The 9,269-nt window shown below is 36.3% G+C and overlaps 1 protein-coding gene across 1 annotated transcript; it reads left to right on the top strand.

The window, feature by feature from the left end:
• Window positions 1-6,684: 6,684 nt before the first annotated feature.
• LOC127512877 (uncharacterized) lies at window positions 6,685-9,269 on the top strand. The gene is made up of 4 exons (XM_051894234.1): window positions 6,685-6,873; window positions 7,786-7,849; window positions 7,955-7,997; window positions 8,081-9,269. The coding sequence occupies exons 2-4, from the start codon at window positions 7,810-7,812 to the stop codon at window positions 9,267-9,269; spliced, it is 1,272 nt and encodes a 423-aa protein (XP_051750194.1). The 5' UTR covers window positions 6,685-6,873; window positions 7,786-7,809.

Below are 9,269 nucleotides of genomic sequence, written 5' to 3'. Positions count from 1 at the left end.
TTAAAAACACATGTAAACACAGGTCTAAACTGGTCCGCGTGGAGATTACTGAACATTAGCCTATAATGTTCCCACATATATAAATATTCTTGCCAATGGAGCATATAATGGACTTTGTCAAATGACATTTACATAACAGCAGATAGGTATTCAAACATATTATTTGCTAACTGCAGCATGTTCATGCCATTATCTCGCTCCATTGGTTCTCGTGTTATTTACTTATAAATTTACATGTGCTGATCTTTTAGCCATTGCTCATTATCTGAGTTCTGTGTTGCAGAAGTGGGAACAAGACTATTGCTCAGTCTGAAAAGACATGAACTTCTAAATCCACACACTCTCATAATGGTCTCATAAAGACACACAATATTTCTTTTGATACTGATACAAACATGAACAAAATAAACCAGATGATGAAAACTGATTTCTGATCAGAGATTATCTACAGATCAGCTTTCTTCCTGACTCAGGAGTTGAATATTCTTTTTTATGCAGTGCAAAAATGTCTCTCTATTACTAATGTCTGTCTGACTCTCTCTTTTTCTCTCTAAACCTCCACCTATAATGGTCCCCATCCCTACCTGGTCCCCTCTTTTGAAAGAACATACAATAGTTTGGGAGACAAAGGAAAAGAGCTGAGTGGGCAGCACTGTGTGTCTGTGCACATGAGGCCCTCTGTAGCTGGGACAGACTGGCTGAAGCTCTGCTTACATAGAACTGCTTTCTGCTCACTACAGCACATTCAGTCTCTCACTCTGTCTCTCACTCTTATTTAGTTTTCTCTTATAATATCTGTCTGTCTGTCTGTCTGTCTGTCTGCAGTTTTTCTGTACTTCCATTAAATCTGTCCTAGTCTCCGCCTTGTCCTTGACAGGTTGTGAGGTTTTTCAAAATGTGTGTGTGTGTGTGTGTGTGTGTGTATATATATATATATATATATATATATATATATGTGTGTGTGTGTGTGTGTGTGTATACTGTTCAAAAGTTTTAGATCAGTAAGATTTTTTAACGTTTTTAAAATAAGTCTCTCTTTCATCAATGATGAAAACATGAAAGCATTTATCTGATATAGAAAGTTTTTCTAACATTATACATTACCGCTCAAAAGCTTTTTTTTTTTTTTTTTGAAAGAAATTAAAGAAATTAACACTTTTATTCAGCAAGGATGCATTAAAATGATCGAAAGTAAACAGTGATGATGCTGAAAATTCAGCTTTGGTCACAGCAATAAACTGCATTTTAAAATATATTCAAATAGAAAACAGTTATTTTAAACTGTAAAAATATTTCACAATATTACTGTTTTGCTGTATTTTGGATCAAATAAATGTAGCCTTGGTGAGCAGAAGAGACTTTCTTAAAATGCTAGTGTGAAATAAGTATTATATAAAATATATATATCTAAAACTATCTATATTAATTTATATTGTTGCAAAGCTCAGTCTGTGTGTATTTGTTTGTGTTTCATGTGCAGAAGCCATTATTTATCCTCAGGCTCATTGCATCTAGTTTTGGATCGCCAAATCTGTTGGCTGACCACCAGAGAGACTGTGCAAAGATAGATGGAGACTTTCAAGTCTGTGGCTGTGGTCAACTCACACAGCACTGATTCTGCATAGATCAAGTAGATGACTGTGTAGTTTATGAGCTCTTGCTTCTTGATACCATTGACTGATGATGTACCCTGATGCTAAAGTCACAATTGCACCCAAGAGAAACCATATGATTAAACACAAATATAAACTGTCATATCTCTCCTTTTTCCTTTCTCTCCTTCTTATCCCCTGTATCTTTCTCTCTTCCACACTCTCTCTCTCTCTCTCCGACCTACTAAAAGATATTTATATTCCTCTCACAACCTCCTCAAGTCATCTCACTGGGACAAGCAAACTATTTCTGTTCTCTCTCTCTTTCTCATTCTCACACCACCAAGTTCTACCTATCCTCCAGAAATAAGCTTTTGAAGGTCACCTAGCTGTTCCAGTTTAGACCACAAGAATTGTTGGCATAAAAATAGGACATAGAATAGATGTTGGAGATACAGAGGAAGAGTGAACGAAAAAGGGATAAGGAAGAAACCAAAGAGACTGCACTGTAATTTAGGTGACGACTTTTGAAGTAGATTTGACTAAAGAATCCAGGCTATCCTCGACACTAAAAACAGCTAACAGTAGTTCCTCAGAAACATACAAACATAAACAACTGCAAGAATAAAACAGCAAGGTGATCCTGCCTATGATATATCTGTTTATTCACACATTTTGATCTTTGTGTTTGTGCAGTGTAGTTTGTTGTGAAGGTGTTACAGCTATTATTAAGTGTCTTAGTGGATATTGTGAGTATCTATGTTGTGATGGCTAGGAATCCAAATGACAGGAGAGAGGATTGAATAAATAAAGAAGGAACGAGAAGGGTGTGACAAAATTGGGAAAAGAACTGAAAGGAAAATAGAAGGAGAAAGAATGGGAAATTGGATGGGAAGAGTGAGAGGATGACAAATAGGTTATTTCTCTGGTATGTTTATCTCAGGCTCCTTCCCAGAATGCATCGTGTAGACAGTGTCAAATGATATAGCCCTTACAAGATGCTACAGATGGCTGCGCAAGTGTGTGGGGGGCAAGTTTTGCCTACTTTGTGAAAACCAAATGTCCCCACAAGGATAGTAAACCCTGAAATCACCTACATTATGGGGAGCAGAATGCAGCCAATGCTCCCCACAAGGAAAACAGCTCTATAAACATACTAAATAATGTTTTAGTGAAAATATAAAAATGCAGAACGATTTCTGTAAGGTTTAGGAGTAAGATTATGAGATAGAAAATGACATTAGCTCAGTACAAAAACAATAGTCCACATTGTAATAGAAATGTGTGTAGGCTACATTACATAATCTTTAGATTGTGCTATCACTCACCACCAGAACACTAATCTAGCACAGATATCTGACAGTGGATAAAACTACACAAAGAATTAAAACTGATGAACAGATGAGAGGAGGAAGTGATGAGAAAAAGGACATACATTCTGCTGTGTGTACTGGGCGGCGTTATTCCCTAAGCACAGTCAGTTTAGACAAAGTTACATGAAATAACCCAGATATCCCTCCAAAAAAAGTTCTGCCCTCAAACTTTAGCTAAGAACTATTTTAATCAATCACCGACCTAAAATAGCCATCTGAAACCAGGACGCACAGATACAATCCCTCTCTCTCTATACACAAGTTCATTAGAGCATCCCATTCTGAATTCTGTAGTATACAGGTAGTGACATTGATGCTGTTTTCATTAATACTATATGCCTGGAGACACACGCTGCATGATTCACTCGCTGGGTAGCTCTGACTTTGATACAAACTCAATCTCTGACCTCATTAGAAAGATAGAGTGGCAGAGGGATAAAGAGAAAGAGAATTAAACAACATAGAGAGAGAGAAAGAGAAACAGATAGAGTTTGAGGCTGTGCTGTAGATGAATCAGGTCAACTGAGATTTAGCAAGATGGGTCGTGAGGTTTGTTCGGCTCCGTCTTTCTGCAGCGTGAAATGTGGATTCATGCATTCCTGAATCAAAACAACTGGGATCTCCCAGTGACCAAACAACACTTGATTTCCCAAAACTTCATTTCATATATTTCAAACGAATGAAAACCATGTCAATTCATTCAACTCTACGCTTGTATGTGTGTCAGCATGTGTGTTTAACTTACTAAGAGCATTTAAGTCACTTGAATGTGTGTGTCCTATATTTTTAGGCACCTCTGGGTTTGGTACCGAGGGACTTGCTGACCTATTCATGAGCACCTTTCTAATTATGCTAAATAAGACATAACAGGGCTGAGGCCTGCAAAGCCAACCATTATCTCATGAGGATGAGCTGTACACACAGTCACAGTAATATGAATGTATTATTATTAATAACACATATATTTATACATTTGAACACACATAACACCACCAGAGCGTGCAGCTTATATAACCAAGTTATGTCTTTCGTATGTTAAAATATCGCTTGCCCCACCTCTCGCTCTTCTCTCTCTGCAACTGGAATAAGAACAGGCTATCAGAACATGAGATGTTTCTTGTTGCTATGCAACCGGTATATGGGATGGTGGGTTATTCTGTGCTGTGTATGGCACTACATAGCCATTCAAACGCAGATACATCTGCATCATTTGCACAATGAGGTAATGCATGTGAGATCCTTAAATAAATGCGAGATACACTCTAAAAGGACTGTCACTCAGTGCTGCGGCTCGCTGAAAGATGTTGCAAATAGAACTGTAATTAGAGAAGAATAAAAACTGCATAAAATTAAGATTTGTGGAAGTTGTTGTTTATAATGATCAATTTGAATTCAGGAAGCACCACAATGAGCAAGTATTCTTATTTCAATGCATATAGTTTATATGTAGATTTATATTCTAAAATTATGACTATATATATGAGGAAAATTATACAACAGTTACTTCCGGTCCTCGAATTTGATACAGTGTGTTTGTGCCTTCCAGGCAGACTGTCAGTCTGTGCATTAATGGTGGGAATTTCTCAGTGAATCTTTCTACGAGTTGCATTGTTATGCCAGTAACTTTGTTTGAGATACTGAATCATCCACTCAAACAATTCGCTCGAACTCACAGATTAATTACGAAATGAAACAAGTGACTAACTGCATCCAAGTATTTCCATACTATAAAATGCGAAAATCAATATATATGAGTGAGCATCCAAAGGCAACTTTTTTTAAATTATTATTATTTTTAAATATTTTTAATTATTTTGTTTTATTAATAAAATAGTCATATATATAAAGTTGGATAAGTCTGATAATATTTATTAGCATTATTTAACAGTTCAGAGAATGTGATTTTATAAACAATATATAAATATATAAAACAAATTAACATAAAAAGTTAAACGTTTTATGTTTTCATGATTGAGAGGGTATCAAAGTACATCTTAACATTTTTAGTAATTTTTGTCCTGTGAGTGTAAAATTTTGCTGAAATAAAAGATTAGTCATTTTGTTTTTCAGAAAACTTTGGGTTTTGTAAATAAACTAAAATATAAGGTTATACATTTCAGCTTTTATTTTTACTTTTATGTCATGTCCATTTTAAAGTCAATCCAAAGAGAGAGAGAGAGAGAGAGAGAGTAAGGGCAATAAAAAAATAGATGTTCAATAACTGATGTGTTGCACAAAGTATATGGATTTTCCTACTAATGGCTGCATTTACAGGATAACAACTTATTGGCTGCATCCGAAATAGCATACTTCCCTACTATATAGTAGGCGAAAAACAGTATGTGACAAAAGAAGTACATCCAAATTCACAGTACTCATAAAAGACTAGGCAAAAAAATACCCAGATGACCTACTATTTCTGGCGAGATTCTGAAGTGTGCATATGATGGACACAAATTTATTACACCATGAGGCCACGGGAGAGGATTTGTGAATGAAAGTAAAGCCACGCAACTGACGCTGGTAAGTCACATCATAATGACAACATCGCAGATGTAGTATATCTGGATTACATTCATACCACACACATTGATACTACATAGAACATATATTTTTTAAATTATTCATAACAAGTACCTACTCAATAGAGTACGCAATTTCATATACAGACATTAACCCATGAGTACACACGAGAGGAGGTGGTGGAAGTGAAGAGGTCACATGACAATGCCAACATGGCATATGTAGTACGTCCAGAGTGCATTCATACTACACACATGCATATTCTTTCTATAGAACATGTTTAACGGTCACAAAGTAAGTTCTTTATCAAATGTAGTACATACTTTGTATGTGACTGCATGCAGTGAGTCATTAAATCATTCACCCTAATGATTCATTCAAACACATTCACAGAAATTGTGTTTGAATGTCTGCTGTGGTCTGGATCCTGACAGCAACCAGTAAAATAATCTGATGCAGACACAGGATAATTTAGAAACTAATGACAGCAGTCCCACTGAATGACAGTAAATACCTATTACCAACTACAAGAGATACAGCTACAGTTAAACAGATTGTCAAACTCAGGCTCCTCTCTACCCGATTAAGAACCGTGAGTCATACTGCACTGCGAGACAAAGAGAAAGTATTTCTGAGCTGGAGAATGACTCACAACAATAGACCTAATCACATGCTATACTCAGGGAAGACAAAAAGAGAAAGATACAGGTGACAAGTGGGATGCGGAGGCTGATGAATGGAAGAATAAATAGGAAAGGATACTAATAACTTAAATTTGAATATGTCGTTTCAGTCAAACTGTTACGAATATCATCTCAGTTTCACCTATTTCTTTTTTCTCTAACAGTAGCATCCCAGTGCAGCACTCAGTTGAGTTCACCATGTGCCGTGGCGATGGCTCCACCGAGTGGCTAAACTGATTTAGAGCAACTGATTACCATAATGACCTTGTGTACTGAACCCAGTCTCTGAGTCAAAAATACTTGGCTGTGACTGTAACACCGCTATGTAACTGAGGCTCCGTGGCATTTTATATCCCTTCACACATAATGAATTGATGAAATATAGAGATCAGAATCCTGCTTTGTCATACTGTGTCCTTGAGCAAAGCACCAAACCCCAGGTGTTTCCACAAAACCATCTCTGCAGTTAGTGTACTGTGAATCACTTCTGGCTACAATTTGACATCTAAATAAATACAAGGGATGGATAGACTAAAAGCAGCGATCTAACTGACACATGCATACTCCTAGTTCTTAGAGGACAAGGTGCCTTGATACTTGTATTTAACATGCAAATCGAATGACATGCACGTGTCCTAACATTCAGTGTCACAGGACCATTGGAGACAGTGCTATCGGTCTTCCTTGCATATAGTCCAACAGGTAAATATGTTTATTAATTATTACATTTCAGACATAGCACTATACCAGCGATTTTAAAACAAAATCTGCAATTTGTGACATGAGTGGTATTAAAAATGTTTGAAGGCTGTTTGGTGATAGAGGGGATTTAACATATGGTACATATGCTACAATGAACAAAGAACTATTACAGAAATCCTACAATCTTGAAATATAAGAATATATCTAAAGAAACATGATATTTACTGTTCACTTCATTACATGTAATATATTATGATAGTGATAGTATATGTGTTTTTGATATGATGTGTAAATACTTAAAAAAAGATTTTTAAGGCTTATTAAGTTGTTTAGCTCTAATCAGTATGAATTAATTTATGCAGAACATCCATTTATAATATATTGAAAAATGCCAAAACAAATGCTTGAGACACGAGCGGACTGTCATTTTAGTGAGCTCTATTCAATATATGTATGACTAAATGGAACAAAGTCCAAGTTTGCAGATACAGATATACATATTATGTCATATCTGGATTCACATCTGCATCTATCTGTTTGCAATATCAGCCTAAAGATACTATCATTTTTATCCAAATCTTTGAGGAAACACTAAACACTTCTTTAAAAAGCTCTGAAAAAAATTCACTTCAAAATCAACTTCTTTTATTGGCGTGTTTAGCCGGATATGTGAGCTAAAAATTTAAATGAAAAAGTTAAAGCGTAATTTATAGAAAGTCCTAAATAGCAAAACATTTTTTCTATCACTCATCAATGTCAAAATATAGTTTGGTAACTCACTAGTAGATAAAACAGAACAGAAGAGAAAAAAATCATCATTCCTGAGAACTAAATTCCACAATGAACAAACACAGTTTATGTTTTGGATGCTGCAAAGAGTAATTATGCAAGTTATTTTCATGTTCCACACAGGCAACACAAAGAGAGAAAGACAAGATGGCTCCCAGATATGTCTGTGCGCTGATCATCTTCACAGGTTGGTGGCTTCACATCACAGTAAATTCATAAATACAACAAAATCATTAAAATGAATCCCTTTTCCTTCTTACTAAGCTCTTCAGTACTTACGTTCTTTATGTAGGGGTGATCAGTGTGACTGGACTGCTGGCATCTTGGATGATGGGGTGTGATTTTTTATAGTCCTTTAAAAATATGTGACAGTCTAGTAAGAATTCTTCATAATTACAGGTTTTCTGTTCTTGTCTAGGTTTGAACGAACTGAGATAAAAAAAAAGTCTTCCATAAATCCATTCAAAATCAGCTCAGATGCAGCTCAAACAGAGACGACGACATTAGCGGGTGCATTAGCTGTGACTGAAGGTGTGTCCAACACGCCGAAGGCACAAGTAATCACAGACTTTCTTGGAACTGCCCCAATGAGCAAGTTGTCTGGAACATCAAGAGCATCATCTGCCGTTGCTTTAGCTGAACTCTCTCGGCAAACAACAGCTGAGACAGCAGCAGTGAGTGCAGCTGGGTCAGTGGAAACTACAGCTGGGACAGTCACCTTGTCTGAGACTATAGAGAAAGTTACGACATCCGTTTTACCTGTAACAAAAAAGGCAGAATCTCTAGAAACAGCAAAATCAACTCTAGGTGAAACAGTCACCGCGTGTACAGAAATAAAAGAAATTACCAATGTGGAATCATCGACAAATACAGCTCAAAAAACACCCAAACCTGAGAGTATAAGTGTTAGTGATTTTAAACAAACACATAAAAGTGAAACAGATGTGGAAATATTTGGGAAACCAACAGAAGTAGGCATCACAGTACCAAAACAAGAATCAGGGACAACCAGTTTTTCTCATACTACAACTACAGCTAATATCAAGAGTGCATCTCCAATACCAGAACCAAGGACAGATGGAGCAACAAATTTCATTACCAGTCAATTGAAAACTTCAAAAATTACATCTGAAAATAAAGCAACAACAGAAACTAGACCAGCTGCTACATTCAAAACAGCAGCATTTATAACTGAAACAAAAGTAGATTTAACTGAAGGAAAACCGGCACCAAGCACATTCGTAAAAATGCTAAAAACAGCAGGAACAGAGCCACCTAAAGTTGAAACAAGTGAAACAACCACAGTCAGACCACAAGAATCTACTCAAGCTATAAAAACTTCAAATGGTCCAACAAAAATAAATGGGGCTACTGGTATAAATCTTATAACTAGGATTCAAACTGCCATTGAAACCAAAGGAAAAACAGTGGGAAAACGATTAAGTACAGCAGGTAGAGGCATTACAATAAAAGGCAGACGTGGCCAGGAGAAGACACCCCTGTCCCATGATAAAACCTTGTATTCTGCCATCACTATGGGTTGTATCCTAGTTATATGTGCCCTGCTAGCACTTATTGTGTTTATAAAGGATTTTATCGGGTGCTAA

The sequence above is a fragment of the Ctenopharyngodon idella genome, chromosome 5 (genome assembly GCF_019924925.1).
Source record: "Ctenopharyngodon idella isolate HZGC_01 chromosome 5, HZGC01, whole genome shotgun sequence".
NCBI classification, from domain to species: Eukaryota; Metazoa; Chordata; class Actinopteri; order Cypriniformes; family Xenocyprididae; genus Ctenopharyngodon; species Ctenopharyngodon idella.
The sequence above is the reverse complement of the archived record's forward strand: the minus strand, read 5'-3'. Positions and strand labels throughout refer to the sequence as shown.

Bases quoted from the DNA above. Each gene is read 5' to 3' on its own strand.
- LOC127512877 (XM_051894234.1), top strand. From the start codon at position 7,810: ATGGCTCCCAGATATGTCTGTGCGCTGATCATCTTCACAG. The intron at 7,850-7,954 runs GTTGGTGGCTTC...TTCTTTATGTAG, and splicing joins TGCGCTGATCATCTTCACAG to GGGTGATCAGTGTGACTGGA. The intron at 7,998-8,080 runs GTGTGATTTTTT...GTTCTTGTCTAG, and splicing joins CTGGCATCTTGGATGATGGG to GTTTGAACGAACTGAGATAA.